Source organism: Plecotus auritus (genome assembly GCF_963455305.1).
Source record: "Plecotus auritus genome assembly, chromosome: 7".
Classification (NCBI taxonomy): Eukaryota; Metazoa; Chordata; class Mammalia; order Chiroptera; family Vespertilionidae; genus Plecotus; species Plecotus auritus.
The window spans coordinates 76,882,431-76,898,346 of NC_137774.1; the positions used below are offsets into that span (position 1 = coordinate 76,882,431).

At 51.2% G+C, this 15,916-nt stretch overlaps 1 protein-coding gene across 1 annotated transcript; it reads right to left on the bottom strand.

Moving 5' to 3' along the window:
• Nucleotides 1-710: 710 nt before the first annotated feature.
• On the bottom strand, nucleotides 711-15,630 carry TMEM114 (transmembrane protein 114). Its single transcript, XM_080680068.1, has 4 exons — nucleotides 15,330-15,630; nucleotides 15,013-15,093; nucleotides 3,960-4,097; nucleotides 711-2,256 (listed from the first exon to the last, which is right to left on the bottom strand). Exons 1-4 carry the CDS (start codon nucleotides 15,547-15,549, stop codon nucleotides 2,024-2,026), a joined length of 672 nt encoding a protein of 223 aa, XP_080536194.1. The 5' UTR covers nucleotides 15,550-15,630; the 3' UTR covers nucleotides 711-2,023.
• Between the last annotated feature and the right edge of the window lie 286 nt (nucleotides 15,631-15,916).

Genomic DNA, 15,916 nt, shown 5'->3' on the forward strand with positions numbered 1-15,916 from the left:
GGAATGAAGTGGAGTGGAGTGGAGTGGGGTGGAATGGAGTGGAATGGAGTGGAGTCGAATGGGGTGGAATGGAGTGGGGTGCAGTGGAGCGGAATGGAGTGGAGTGGAATGGAATGGTGTGTAGTGGAATGCAGTGGAGTGGAGTGGAGAGGAGTAGAGTGCAGTGGAGTGGAGTGGAATGGAATGGAATGGAATGGAATGGAATGGAATGGAATGGAATGGAATAGGATGGGTTGATTCCAAACTTTGTTCAATTATCAGCACCTCCTTACCATGTTCCATGGGCACTACCATCCCGCCTCCTCTCCATCCTCCTCCCCTCTCTCACTTCACCTCCCACCATTCTCCCTCAATTCTCCTTCTTCCTTTCCCTCAAATACATAAACCTGTTCTTACCTCAGGGCTTTTATACTCACTGTCACCTGCCTAATCTGCTATTTCCTCACATAGCAGCTTCCTCATTCAGGTCTCAGCACAATGCCACCTCCTCCAAGAGGCCCTCCCTGACTGTCTTCTGGCAGTAGTGTCTCTCCTAGCCACCCTCCATCTCATGAGCCTGTTTTATGTTCTTCACAACTACTGGCTAATTACTACCTGAATTTCTCATATGTATTGTTGGTCCACGTGTTTATTGGCTGTTTCCATGTAGGTTAGTAAAGGCAGGGATCTTGTCATCCATTCACACCAAGAACAGTTCTTGACACATAGTAGGTGTTCAGTAAACGTTTATTAAATGAGTGAGATTCTTTCCCAGTATTTGTCAGTTCCTTGAGTACACACATTTTCTTCTGTTTTTATTCATTTTCGTTCCCCTAGCAGGATTCCTCAACGTTGGCACTGCTGACACGTGGGCCTGGGTCATTCTCTGTTGTGGGGCTGTCCTGTGCACTGTAGGATGTTAGCAGCTCCCTGGCCTCCACCCTCTAGATACCAGTAGCTCTCATTCCCAGTTGTAAGAACCAAAACCGTCTCTAGATAGCGTCAAATGTCTCATCACCAGTTGAGAACCCCTGCCTGCATTTGCCCCATTCATTGCTGGACACACTGAAAACAAATATTTTGAAGGCCTGCTTCTGACGCAGTTCCACCATATGACCAGCAGGTGGCAGAAAAGACCGCCTTTTCATTGGCATGGTTGCCCTCACTTTGTGCCAAAAAAAATTTTTTTTCATTTTTTTCCCCAGCCTGGTAACTGATTTCGCAGCTGTGCTTACTCGCCCAGGTGGGGTTCTGCAAGCATTCCCCCCCACTTTACACTTTTCCAGACTAGACAGAAAAGAAGCAGCAGCTGCATCCTAACCCAAACGCAGATAGAAAGTCGGTGGTGTGGCCAAGCATGTCAAACTCCAAGGCTAACATGGGCCAAATAAATGAGGCATGCAGCCTGTGGGCCGCGAGTTTGACATGCTTGGGTAGGCAGTGGCAGGAGTGGAAAGAAAATCATCTTGGAATCAGGCAGATCTGAATGCCAGTCCCAGTTGTATTCCTTTCTCCCCAGTACCCTCAGCCAGTGAACATGTCTGAGTCCCACACAGTAACCATGGCCAGCCGGAAACCTGCTCAGAAAAGCTGTGGTAAAGGATTGGACACTGTTTCGGAAGGAGGAATATGCCACAGCTCTGCTGTTCACCTTTGTGCACCTTACCTAACCTCTCTGGTCTTCCATGTCCATACCAAAGAAGAGGAACTGATCCAAAGGGCAGCGGTGAGGATGAAATGAAGCCAGAGCAGGCACACAGAAGCTGCAATCTGTAATGCTCTGTTTATGACTAAGGGTTTGTTTTTGTTGTTTCACAGTCCTACACTCCCTCGGCCTCCTTGAGCCCACAGGACACACAGCCGCATGGACACAGCACACACACAGGTGCTGAGAGGACAGCAGGCCCTGAGCTCAGTCCACAGCATCCTGGGGTTGGCCCCTGGCCTCCACTGGTGGTCTCTGTGGAATAGGAGACCACAGCCCACCAAGATGGGTCCCTGAGGCCCAGGCCAACCTCCCTCCCACCACCCCAGGCCTCCAGACTCAGATGGCCTGGTCCCGCCTCCGTCTCAGACTGAGCACGCGGGCCGCTGCCAGGAAGGCTGCCCCAGTGAGCAGCTCGGCAAAGAAACTGACCCAGCCCAGGGCCAGGGACCAGCCGAAGCGGATGTCCACCTGGTCCAGGAGGGCCGTCTCCTCCAGCAGACACAGCGCCTCCTGGAAGGCGGCAGCCGAGTACGCGATGTAAATGCTGATGCCGGTGAGTGTGACGAGGGCTGTAGGGGACAGAGGAGAGCAGATCTAACCCTACCATCCTCCCCGGCCCAGCCACCCTGCCCTCTCCAAGCATGTCCTCCTTCCACCCCAGGGCCTTTGCCCAGGTCGGTCCCTCTGCCCCGTGCACCCTTCCTTCCCTTCCCTTCCTTATGCCATCACTTAACGCCTCTCCATCCCCATATCTCAGCTCACGTGTCTGTCTGGTCAAACGCCCCTGTAGCCTCACAGCCCCCACATAGCCCTCCATCATGGCCCAGGTCAGAACTGTAATTTTGCATTTATTTGTTTTGGGGTTTTTGTTTTGTTTTGTTTTTTGTTCATCAATTTATATTGTTACTTAGATTCCACTTATGAGTGCGATCATGTGATATTTGTCTTTCTCTGACTGACTTATTTCACTTAGCATGATACTCTCCAGGTCCCTCTTTGCTGTCTCAAAGGGTAAGAGATCCTTCTTTTTTACAGCTGCATAGTATTCCATGTGTATAAATGTACCACAGTTTTCTAATCCACTCATCTACTGATGGGCACTTGGGCTGTTTCCAGATCTTAGCTATTGTAAATTGCGCTGCTATAAACATAGGGGTGCATACATTCTTTCTGACTGGTGCTTCGGGTTTCTTAGGATATATTCCCAGGAGTGGGATCACTGGGTCACATGGCAGGGCCATATTTAATTTTCTGAGGAAACTCCATACTGTTCACAGTGGATGCACCAGTCTGCATTCCCACCAGCAGTGCACGAGGGTTCCCTTTTCTCCACATCTTCGCCAGCACTGGTCGTTTGTTGACTTATTGATGGTAGCCATTCTGACAGGCGTGAGATGCTACCTCAATTGTGCATTTATTTGTGAAATCACTTAACTAATGTCTGTCTGCCCCAGTGGGCTGAGTTCCAGGGACTCCTCCTGGATTCCCCGGCACCTGGCACAGCACGTGGCACACGGTGGGGCTGCAAAGATAAGTAATTAGCGCTGTGCTGCCCAGTCCCGGAGCCCCTGCCACACATGGCAGTGCAGACTTCATTGCAATGGGCAGCTCAGCCCTTCATTGGCACCCGCCACGTGGCAGGTGCTCCGTAGCCTGGTCTGTGGCTCTCACCCTGCACAGCGCAGGGTAGAGAACTTTGCCATCACAGTAAGTTCGAAGGGGCAGCGCTGTGTTCGAGACTTGGTCGTGGGCGGACTATTAGTGCCGATATTAACAATCACCGTGGGTGGCGGAGCGGCTCTCGCACTATCTCCACCTCCGGGGACAAGTGTGCGTGTGTGTCATAACTGTGTTGGTTGCTTTTTTAAGAAGGAGGAGGGAGGCCTGGAAACAACCAGCCGTGTGCTGCAGCCCATCTTTGAAAGCCTCGGTGTGCAAGCCGTCAGAGCCGCACCTGTCAGAGCGGCAGGTGCACAGGAGAGCAGGCCCCAGGGCCGGTCCCTGACAGGCCACAGCCTGCGGCTGGCGCTCCCCCTGTGGCTCCTTTGGTGAATCGCGGGAGCAATTCTCAAATCCTGCCCCCACCCCTCTGCCTCCCTCTCGGGCCACAGACCCAGGGCCGTGGGCTGGACACTGCTCATTCTTCCAATTGGGAGGTCACCAATGGGGAAGCTGAGCCCCAGAGGCGATGGGACCCCCCCTCCCCTCTCCTGCTGGGGGTTCCTGCACAGCCCCTCCTGCAGCCTGAACCCCAGGTAGGGTGGGCACCTACCTCCAAAGAGGAAGAGGGTCCCCGTGAACAGCAGGAGGAGGGAGGCTCGGAGGAGGAAGCTCAGAAACCCTGTCATCCCCCCAAACACCATGAGGATGAGGCTGAAGGGGAGCAGAATCACGAAGGTCCCGTGCATGGCTGAGGAGAGAGGGGGGCAGGCGAGGGTTACCAACAACACCCTGAAGCCAATCAGCAAGCATTTCCTGAGCACCTCCTGGTTTTAATTAACACGGCCATTACTATTACTAACAATAATAACAACAACAGTTACTGAGGCTCGTCTGTGCAAGGTTTGTGTTGGCCCCTTAGTTCTGGGCTCCTGCGAGGTAGGCGTTGTTATGGTTCACTCGCTCATTCACACAGTGACTAAGGTTTGCTGGGTGCATACTGTGTGCCGGCCACCTTGGCCCGGCCGGCTCAGTAGCAAACACAACAAGCCTTCTCCCCTCGTGGGGCTGATATTTAGGGAGTGGAGTCCAGCAGTGAACAAAGAAACAAGTGACAGAGTTGACAGACGGTGACAAATGCGCGGGGAGGGGAATGAACAAAGCAGAGGAGGGTTTGGGCAGTGGTTTCCCTGAAGAAGTGACATCCCAGTAAAACCTGAGAGAGGTGAAGGAGGCAGGTGCGGGGTGAAGGCAGGGGTCACCGGTCAAGATGGGAGTGTGCCCTGTGAGGTGGAATCCCCTGGGGAAAGCGGGTGAGTGCGGCATGGGGTGATGGAACAGAGGGGTACACACATTACAAGGCAAGATCAGAACTCGCATTACAAAATCAGAAAGTAGAAGATAATGAATTACATGAAAGCCAAGACCCATGGTGATGGGGGTGGGGTGGGGAGAGGGCTGGAAGACCTCTGGGGTTTCAAGATCTCCAGGTCTAAACAGTTGCCACCACTTTGGCTCTGAGCTTCCTGGCAGCCAAAGCAGAAAGGAAACAATTGCAAAGTTCTTTTTCACCAGGCATTCATTCACCAAATATGTATTGGTCATTTGCCGCGAGCTGGGAACTGAGCCTCTTTAAATCTTTTTGGCAGCAAGCTAGGCGTGACTACAAATCCTGTCCTCTCCCCCTCAGGGCAAGTGGAGCAGCACTCCTTCCGGAAGCCTATCCCTGCACCAAGCCTGCCACGGCCCCTCTCTGGGCCCTCAGCTCCCCATCACTGTCCTGGCCTTTGTTCCCTGGTGTTGAGGCATCTTAGTCACTTTTCTGTCTTGCCTGCTGAGCTGTGAGTTCCTTGATGAGCCAGATCTTGTCTCCTTCTGTGCAATAGTATCCCTGAGTTTCTAGTCGGGCTCTTAAGATAAGGTGAGTGTTCAACAGGCATTTGTGGACCTAATGAATTAAGAGCTAAAACAATAAAACTATGGCAGTGTGTGTGTTTTTTTACAGTGTGCTTAGGATGTACCTGTGCCTCTGGGGTGTGTGTGTGTGTGTGTGTGTGTGTGTGTGTGTGTGTGTTGGAGGGGGAGAAAGACAGAGATGAAGGAGAGAGGAAAAATACATCTTTAAGTATTGAAGGGTTTTTTAACTTTGCCTTCTTTATTTTCACCCGTGCTACACCACATCCAATTCCGTCAAGAAGAAGTAAATAGAAAAGCAGCTACACGGGTCATGCATCGTGTGCTGGGATGTGACTGTGCTGAGGCAAACTGGGTGTTTTCCACAGACATCACTAACGATCCCGCTATCTGTTTCCTCCTTCCCGGCATGAAGGAGGCCACACGACTCTGCCCTCGGATTGGGCAGGTCATATGTTCCTGGCCAGTATAGAGCGAGAGGAAAGGCCGGGCAAGGTGAGAGCGCGAAGGCCCCCAGGCACCTGTCTGCCCTTCTCCCAGCTGGGTCCTAGGAGGCCAGTGGCTGGGAGGCGGTTTCCAGGAAACCGAGGAAGCTTGTGAGATGGCCTTACTGTGGTTCAATGCATGGCTTTCAGGGCCAGGTGGTCAGCATTTGAGGTCAGGCTGTGACCTGGGCCTTGGCGTGTCACTCATCCCTCAGAGGCCCGTCTCCGCAGGTGTGAGATGGAGGTGATGCTATGTGGCTCGAGGTGGGGACGCATGAGGCTTTCAGTGCGTGTCCGTAGAGTAAGTCCTCACTAAATCCTCACCCTGCAGTGATAAGGATGCTGAAGTAAACAATTCAGTGTGACTTCCACTGTGACCACGTCACCTTGTCTTCACTCGCTAAATGCCGCCACCCTTGGTGAGGCAGGAAAACTAGACTGATCTCCGTGCCCGCCGCCCCGCCCCTCTCCCCCTTCCCCCACCCCGCCCCTCTCCTCCCTTCCCCTGCTCTTTCCCCCACCCCCACCCCTCCCCCAGGGCTGTCACAGGAGAAAATGTGATTGAGGGAGGAGACCTGTGGCCCATCTCCCTCCCTCCCTCCTCCCTTCCTTCCTCCCTTTCTTAAGGGAAAATCGTGGGCAAGGAAGCACAGCAGCTGGTGTGAAACCTGGTCCTGCGGGCCTGGCGCCCGCCGGCCCTGCCTCCAGACGCCGGCTGAGAAATGAAATCATTTCTCATTTAGAAATTAATGAGGTTTCCCAGAGCCGCCTCCGCTGGCGCCCGCGCGCAGGGTCCCCAGATGCTCCACCAGCTGACTTGATGTACGCATTCAATTAAAAGCCCGGGAAGAACACCCTCCCCCCAGAGTTGTAAGAGCCCCTGCTGAAATTTAGTTTAGCGTCTTTTATTTTTTTCACGGGCCTTCGTCTTTGTTATTTCTGAATTTTTCCTGCAGTCTCAGAGCAGGAGTGCTGTCCTCTCTGCATATGTGCCCCTCGCCAGCCACATCGCTTTCAGAAACTAATGCTTCGGGCTCTGAGAAGGGGCGAGCTCTGCCGCAGAGCCCAGGACCAGCGAGGAAAGGGGAGGCAATCACAGACTTGGACGTGTCCAGAGGAAACAGGCATGATGATGGGGGAGAGGAGGAAAGAGGGGGCAGAGGAACAGGGCGGGCAGTGAGGGGGGCACCTCTTTGGATGCCCAGTTTCCTTGGGCTGCCGGGACAAATTACTGCCAACCAGGCGTCTTAAACACAGCAGGGCTTTCTTCTCTCGTGCTCTGGAGGCCTCAAGTGCAAAATCGAGGTGTCAGCAGGGCCACGGTCCCTCAGAAGCTCTAGGGGAGAACCCTTCCCCGCCTCTCCAACTCCCAGCGGTGGCTGACCACCTCTGACTTTCCTTGGCTTGTGGCAGCCTCACACCAACATCTACCTCCATCTACATACAGCCTTCTTTCCTCTCCTCTGATTATCCTTTTCCTATCAGGACACTTGGTCTAGGACTGAGAGCCCACCGATTTAACTCAGGGTGATCTCATCTCAAGATCCGTCACTTAATTGCATCTGCAAAGGCATTTTTTCCAAATAATGTCCCATTCCCTGTCTTGGGGGGTGACACCTTCCAATCCCTTATAGTTTACAGTGGGAACGTAGCAGATGATAGCTAAAGTTACTCTGTAAAATTAATAATAATGTTGGCAGGCCATGATTTCATCAAGGGCAAATGTGTCCCCAGTGCAAGAGATCTTTTTGACTCAAAAAGGTTTTGTTGCTAGACAACCACCTGAATGGGAGAAGATATTTGCAAATGATACATCTGATAAACTGTTAGTATCCAAAATATATAAAGAATGCATACAACTTAACATCAAAAAACAAAGAATCCAGTTTTTTTAAAAAATGGGCAAAGTGCCTGAATAGACACTTCTCCAAGGAGGACAGACAGATGGCCAGCCGACACATGAAAAATGCTCAACATCACAAATAATCAGGAAAAATGCACATTAAAACCACAATGAGACCTCACCTCACACCTGTCAGAATGGCTATCATCAACACATCAACAAACAAGTGTTGGTGAGGATGTGGAGAAAAGGGAACTTTCATGCACTGTTGGTGGGGTTGTAAATTGGTGCAGCCACTGTGGAAAACAATGTGGAAGTTCCTTAAAAAAAATAAAAATATAACTACCATATGACCCAGCAATTCCACTTCTGGGTATTCATCTGGAGAAATATAAAATACTAGCTCGAAAAAAGTATATGCACTCCCATGTTTATTACAGAATTATTAGTAATAACCAAGACATGGAAGCAACCTAAGTGTCCACTGATAGACAAATAGATAAAGAAGAGATGGTGCATATACACAATGGAACATGACTCAGCCATAAAAAAGAATGAAATCTTGCCTTCTGCAATGGCATGGATGGACACAGAGGGTATTGGGCTGCGTGAATCAGGTCAGTCAGAGAGAGACAAATAACGAATGATTTCACTTATATGTGGAATGCAAAAATAAATAATCAAACAAGACCAAAAAAAAAAAAAAAAGTGCTTTGTTACAAGGAAAAAGAAAGCAAACCCAGAAAGAAGCTAAGGTGTTCCTGCCAAGGAAAGCTGGGCTTGTGACTGCTCCATGCTCACACTGTTCAAAGAACCACTGGGTGGGAAAACGGGGCTCCCACAATGCTTGCGAGATCAGGGAGCCCCAGGTGGTTGGCTAAGTAACAGATCTACTCTTAAAGACAGCAGGCACATGCCTTTCCTCCAGAAACATCAGAAGCTCTGGCAAAAGAAGGAAGTCTCAGGAACCTTTTCCCACAGGGGGAAGTGCCACTGCCTTTCCTTTCAAATCTTGTCAATGTGAGTTTGGGGATCCAAGAGGGGTTCAAAGACCTTCAGTCCTGTTATGCCTGGTAAGAATGTGGATGTTTAAAATTTTTGTAAATATCTATCCTTGAGTCTGTGGTCACCAGAACTTAGCCCCCTTGAGGTGGGGGCTGACCCTGTTTATCTTCATGGTCTCCAGGGTGCATTGTGGTGATATGGGAGGAGCGGGACTCTACAAGCAAAGACCTAAGTTCAGATCCTTACTCACCTCTTACCAAGCAAATGAAGTCCCCTCTCAAAAGCCTGTTTCCTCACCTATCCATTGGACCCTGGATTATCTTCTGGTTTTGTCAAGCTGTTATGGGCTTTGAATGTTGGAATAATTGTTTCTTTCTTTTCCTCGAGTACCTTAGGCTCTGCTGGTAGAACTTTTTAATTCCCATTTCACAGACGAGAAAACTAGGGTGCAAGGTTCCTATGCCAGTTGCTCAAGATGGAACAGCTATGAAGAGTCAGAGCTGGAATGGAACAACAAAGGAGGCTGACAAAAGGTGGTGGGACTGTGACAAGGGGTGTTTAACCCAGCCTGGGAGTGAGGAAGGACTTGGGGGGCGGGGAGGGAGACAACTTAGCTGAGACCTGGAGGACAGATGAGAAGGTGGTAACGGACAGATAGGTGTTCCCAAAAGAGGGGGCAGAATGTGCCAAGACCTCAATGAGGAGGTACCCGGAAAACACATATAGCTCGGCTCTTGCAGCTGGACAGACAGGCAGGGGTCACAAATAGTAACCTACACTGCTCCTTAGGGCTTCCTCTTGGGGCTAGTTTGACGGAATATATAACATTCTTCTTAGAGAAGATTCAAACAACACCCGTTTGGCCGCCCTCAACTCCTCTCTCTTCCGCTCCTCCCCTAGTGAACCTCCAGGAATGCTTGCAGGCACATCCTTTCAGTCTTTTTTCTATATATTTCCATGTCTTCCCATATATGTACCTATTTCTCTAAGACACACACTTGGATGTGTTTGATCACCCACAGCATTTCACACTTATAAGTGCCAGGCTTGTTTTCTTTCATCTATCCTATCTAATAAAAGGGTAATATGCAAATTAACCATCACTCCATCACAAAGATGGTGGTGCCCATAGCCCAAGATGGCGATGCCCAGTCCTCTCAACCCCACCAGAGTCCCCCAGTCCCAGGGGGCAGCCACTGAGAGTGGGCAGCGTGAGCGGCCTGGCGGAATGCTTGCTTCATCGCCGTGGCAAGCATTCCACCCTGGCTGCAGAGGGCCTCTGGGCAGCAGGCACGGAGTGGCCAGGCCCCGCAGAGAGCTACTGGCACACGGATTCATGCGCAGGGCTACTAGTATCTACACTAATAAAAGAGAAATATGCAAATTGACCGTCACTTCATGATGCCCACCAGCCAATCACAACTGAGTATGCAAATTAACTTGACAAAGATGGATGCAGCCCCCTCCCCCCCCCCCCCAGCCACTCTGGGAAGCAGGCATGCAAGCGAGGAATGGCTGGGCAGGGCAGGATGCCTGCTATGTGGGCAGGGCAGGGTGTGGAGGGAGCTACAGGAGCGGCACTCGACCTGGAGCGAAGATTGAAGGCTCTGGCCAGAGCAAAAATGGAAGGCAGCAGCCAGAGCGAAGGCCTGGGTCCCGGGTGCTGGAGGAAAACTGGTGCCAGCAGCCAGGGGAAGGAAGACCTATTGCACAAATCTTCATGCAACGGGCCTCTAGTATAAAATAAAGATGCATCTTAAAATTTTGGCATATACTTATAGAAAATGTATAATATTGGGAGGTTTGGGGGAGAGGGATAACAAATGGAATCATACAGTCCATAACACTCTGAACCTACTTTGTACATTCTGCAGTATATCTTCTTGTTCTATGCATGTTCGTGTATTATTTTTTCAGGACACATAATATTCCATAGAATGGATATACCACATGTGAATGCTTAGCCATGACTCCACACATAGGCACTGCAGCTGAGTCTTGCTTTTCAATGTTACAAAAATGATATGGTAAACCCCCAAGCAGTGGAATTACTTTAAATATGATTTTTTTTTTTTTTAGTTTAGAATGTGTGCTTGACTTTCATAGGGCACCTGAAGCCTGGGGCTCTATGCCTGGAGGAGCTCAGACCCCAGCCACCTGCCTCCTCCCTGCTATGCATACATCACATGAAAGTTCCCTCCTGGGCCCAGGTAGCCTCAACATCAGTATGTCCCAATCCTTTATCCGAGTTGGTCCCCGCCACCTCCTCCCCTGCTGGAAACCAATCTTGTCATTTTCCAACCTGCCTCCTCAGAGGATGGCCAGGCCAGGCCACTAGCCCTCAGTCCAGCTTCTGCCATTGGTTTGCTGTGTTGGGCAAGATACTAACCCCTCTGGGTCTGGGGTGCTTGTCTGGGGGACGACCAACCTGACCTTCCTCCTGGGCCCTTGGAAGATGACAGAGTGGTCAGGCATGGGGAGCACTTGAGGTGCACCTAAGAGGTGCACTTCCAGTTGTGTCTGGAACACGCTGAGCTCTGTCCTGCCTCACACCCCTGCACCAACTACTCCTTCTCATCTCTGATCGCCTTTCTGGAGGAGACAGAGTAGCACAGCAGGACTCCAAACCCAAGAAAGGCCAGGAGCTCCTCCTCTGGACTGACATGGCCTCCGGTCTCAGTACACTCATGTGATACTGAAATTATACTTGGTGTGGCATCATTCTGAAAGGGTAGAAACTGCCTGGGTTCAAGTCCCAGATCTTCCAGTTACTGTGCAAACTTTGGTAATTTACCTAACTTCTCTGGGCTTTGGTTTCCTCGTTTGAAACGTGAAGATGATAACAATAGTACCTGCCTCTTGGGATTGTTGTGAAAGCTCCATTTTACAGATGAAAAGCCTGACTCTAAGGGAAGCAATATGACTCAGAGGAGGAGGAGATGTTAATTGTGCTCCTACTGTGAGCAGTGCCCTCTGAGCTGGGTGCTTTGCTTATGTGACCTCATTTCATCTCAAAGCAGCCTATTTTAAGGAAGCAGGTGACTTGCCAGAAGTCACACAGCTGATAAGATGTGGACCTTTATCTATGATAGAGCTGACCCCATCCCTCATGACAAGTAGCAGGTAACTCAGGGCCAGTTAGTACAACCCATCCCCTCCACCACAGTGATTGGCTCAGACCTGGGCATGTGATCTTGTCTGGTCCAATGAGAAACCTACCTGAAGGTTTTGCAGAATTATTTAAGAAATAGAAAGTCTCCTTCTGCTTGGGTTGCTAAGATTGGAGAGGATTTGAAAATAGAACCCAAACAGAAGCAAAACTCAGAGAGGAAAAGAAAGAAATTGAGTTTAGTTCTCTTAGTGCCAGAGGCTGGAGCTTTCCAGTTACTTGGACTAGGAAGCAAGTTTAAACAAGTACAATTTGAGTTTCTGTCACTTGCCATCAAAAGACTCCTGGCTGATACAACAAGACTGTGACTTTTTTTATCTCCACTGTGCTGAACTGGATGACCTCTCTTCACCAAAAATTATTCCAGGCCCTGCCTGCTTGGGTTTTCTTGGAGGACAAATCCAGGCTTCTTCCCATACTCACCCACTAGAGCTTGGCCAGGAAGCTGACCCAGAAAACATGCTGCCTTGACAACTGGCCTCTCTCCTTCATGGCCTCTGCAGTGGGTTCTTAAAGAAATAGAATATCTTCACATAATCAAAGATCTTGGACAAGATTCAAAATTAGTTCTGGGGATAAAAAGATTCTGGGAAAAGCTCTCTCCAGGGGTGATCTGCAGCAAGCACACGGTCTGAAGGGGCACTCTGCTCTCTTCAGTGGGTGACACAATGGTAATAATAGCAGCTACCATTTAAGGGGCACTTACAGAGCCAGGCACTGCCTACAGCTCTTTAAAAACACTCTCCCATCTCATCCCTGCATATCCTTATGAAAAGAGATGACAGTTATGCTCATTTTCCCCAGGAGAGGTACAGAAGCTCAACCAGGTCACACACCTAGTTGGCAATGAGGCTGAGGGTTAGACCTAGGTCAGAGGGTGAACAGATGAACAGACTCTGAATTTGAGTTTTGCCTGTTTCTTGAAAGTCCTGGAGCACACAGTGGTGTTGCATCATCAAGTTTCACACACACAAAAAAAAAGTCAGACCACTGCCACCCAATTTACCCATAGATGTGATAAGTAGGCAGAATGCCAGCACCCAGCCCTGCAAAGGATCAGCACTCCATAGATGAGGCCACATCTAAAAGAGGCTGGAGGAATGGTCAAGAGGACTTGCCTTTATTGAGCACTTACTATGTGCCTAGCACTTTTATATGAAATCATTCTTTCATGCAGCATAGACATCCCACAATAACCAGGCCCTATATGAGGTGCAAGGTAAAGTTATACTTTTTTCATCCAGCTAGTTCATGGGAGCCTGACCACACCCCCTCATGGTTTTGACATCTCATTTTGATAGATGTGGAAAGAGAAGCTCAGAGAGGTTAAGACACCTATGCCAGGTTCACAGAGGGTCCTGGTAAGGGACTGAACTGGGATTTGAACCCCATCTCCCTTACTTCAAGGGCAGGAACTCTTGATTATTCTTGAAACAATGCTCCAGGAACACCCAAAAGTTCCTCCTGGTCCAGCTTGGGGCTGAGGACAGAGTCCTTGGTACCTCCATTGTTTGTCAACCTCTCACATATTCCCGGTGTCTGGAGGATGTCTCCTTCAGTGGGACTTCATGCAGTGGTGTGCTGGAACTGGGTCATATCAGCTCACAAGAACCAACTATTACATTTTAGGGATGAGCCAGTTAACATCATGTTGATAGCTTGAAGTTGACCACACTGGAAATATTTACACCACAGAAATTGGCAAATGCTATAACTCAAGACTCCCTTCCCCCAGAGAGCCAGTTGTTCAATATTTCCTAGCAAGTCACTGGACTACAGAGAAACAGATTTGGTTCATTCATTTACTCATTCATTCAACAAATATATACTGAGTTCCACCTCTAACATATAGTCTGCATTCACTCTCATACCTGCTCAGAAAACCTTGCTTCATGGCCTACTCTATGCCAACCTCTGTGCTAAATATTGGGGATTCAGCAGTAGCAAGACAGGCATGGTCCCCGCCCTCATGGAGCTCAAAGTCTAATGAGGGCATCAGATTTTAACCCCCAAAAAGTCACACAACCTGTATTAGGAGCAGAAGCTTGACCAAGTCAAGCTGGCAAGTAGGAGCAGACAGACTCCAGGTAGAGGGTATGGCATGTGCAAAGTCCCTGTGGCCGGAGGAAACTTGGCATGTTCTTGGAACTGGCCTAAGGCCAGCATAGTTCATAGTTAGAAAGAAAAGAGCGAAGGGGACCATGGAGTTGGAAAGAGACCCTGGCAGCCCTGGTGGGCCATGTTGGGGACAAGCCTCAGTAAGTCTATCAGAAACGGCCCACATTTTGCAAGGTCTATGGAACTCAGTCCTCATTGCCTCATCAGATCCTTTCTCCGGCACCTCTGTGGGCCTCAGTTTCCTTGCTGGAAAAATGAAGATGGAAATGGAGGCTGTGGGATTAAATGATGACATAGATGGAAAGCATTTGGCTCTGTGTCTGGCCCGCTACAAGCCTCGGTGAACTGAACTATTATGTTTATCTCCCTCCCTCCACAAGTGTTCTTTCTGCCCCTGTCTGTTTTCTTGCATTCCGTCCTTACACCTTCACTGCGTTCCAGGCACTGTGGGGGGCACTGTGATAAGAGGTGGGCCTTTATCTATGATAGGGCTGGCCTTATCCCTTGTTACAAGTACCAGGTCACTTAGTTATGTGGGAAATCAGCCATGACCAAGACAGACACCATGGCCCCTGGAGGGAGAGGGCTGTTTTCTGCCTCCGAATTGCCTTCCCTGAATCATTCAGCAAGTATTTATTCCATCCGGCTACAGCCAAGCAACTCCTCCTCAACTCCCCACCTCCCTCCCTAGCTTCTGTATCTTCAACAGTGAGGATACAAATAAGGCTGATATGGGGTGTGCCTGGTGGTCTACAGGCGAGACCTGCTCTCTTTTCGGCATTCAGCTGCCAGCTGGTGTAGGTATCTTCCCGGATCACCCGCCCTCCCTCATGCTGCTGTCACTCTAAAATGCAACTAAGAATTCCCACATCTGTCTCCCCAGCGGGTCTGCGAGCTCCTGGAGGGCAGGCCTGGTTCTTACTCATCAGCACCCTGCCTGGAGCACAGAAAGCCTGTAGGCAAGGTTTGTCGAAAGAATCCTAGACCGCACCCGTTACAGACGGAGCCAGAGAGCCCCTACCTCCTCCCTCCTCCCACCCCTCCGCCCCGCCCCCGCCCGCCTGTGGGAGAGGGGCTCCAAAACTGGTGGCCAGCCCCGGGGTCTCCCTCCAAACCCCCTTCCCGGACTCACTGAGAAGTTGTCTGCTAGAGTCGCTGACCGTCACGTTCTCCTGCCAGAAGGGGTTCATCAGCGGCGCGCACGGGCTCTGGACTGGAGGAGGCAGAGTAAGCAGTGGGCCGGCGCCCTGGAGTTGGGACCCCAGCCCGCAGGTGCCCCCAAGCCCTCCCCAGATGCCGCACCGGGAGCGCGTGTGGAAAGTAGGTCTCAGAGGGATGCTGGCAGCCACCGCTCCCTGCCTACCTCCCTCCCGCCCCGGGACAGCGCATTTAAGGCTTGGCGGCTTCGCGGAGGGGTGCGCGCCCAGCAACAGGTCCCCCACCCCTTACCCCGGCAGGTCCGCCAGAGACCGGAGTGCGAGCTCAGAGGCTCAAGCTGGCTGCGGTTGGCGCCCCCTGCACCGTCCTGCACCTCCAGGGCGCCGCGTTCCAGCCGCCGGGTGTCGATGATGTACCAGAAGTCGGTGCCGATGGCGGCCGCCAGCAGCACGAAGCTCAGCGCCCCGGCCAGCGCCGCCACCCCCGCCAGCACCGCCAGGGGCACCCGCATGGCACAGCTCCGTGTCCGCTGCCCGCGCCGCCCAGCTGGGGTCTGGAACCCCGGCGCTGGACCGCGATCCTTCCCCCAGTCCCTGGCTCCACCCCTCAGAGTTTCACCTGCTCCCTCAGACCACACTCCCACCCAGCCCAAGCGCACCCTCTCATCCCTCTCCTCACTTCTTCCCCAGGCCCTTCTCCCTCCAGCCCCCCTCCTCACTCTCCAAGAACCCCCAACCGTTGCCCACTCTGCCCTGCCCTCTCTTTCCACCCCAGCCTTCCTTACTCTCCCTACACCTCCTCTTCAACTCCCCCTCCTCCCTCCCTGTGTGTCAGGAGTCCTCCCTCGCCCCCCCCTTCCACAGCTCCTGCTCCCTGCC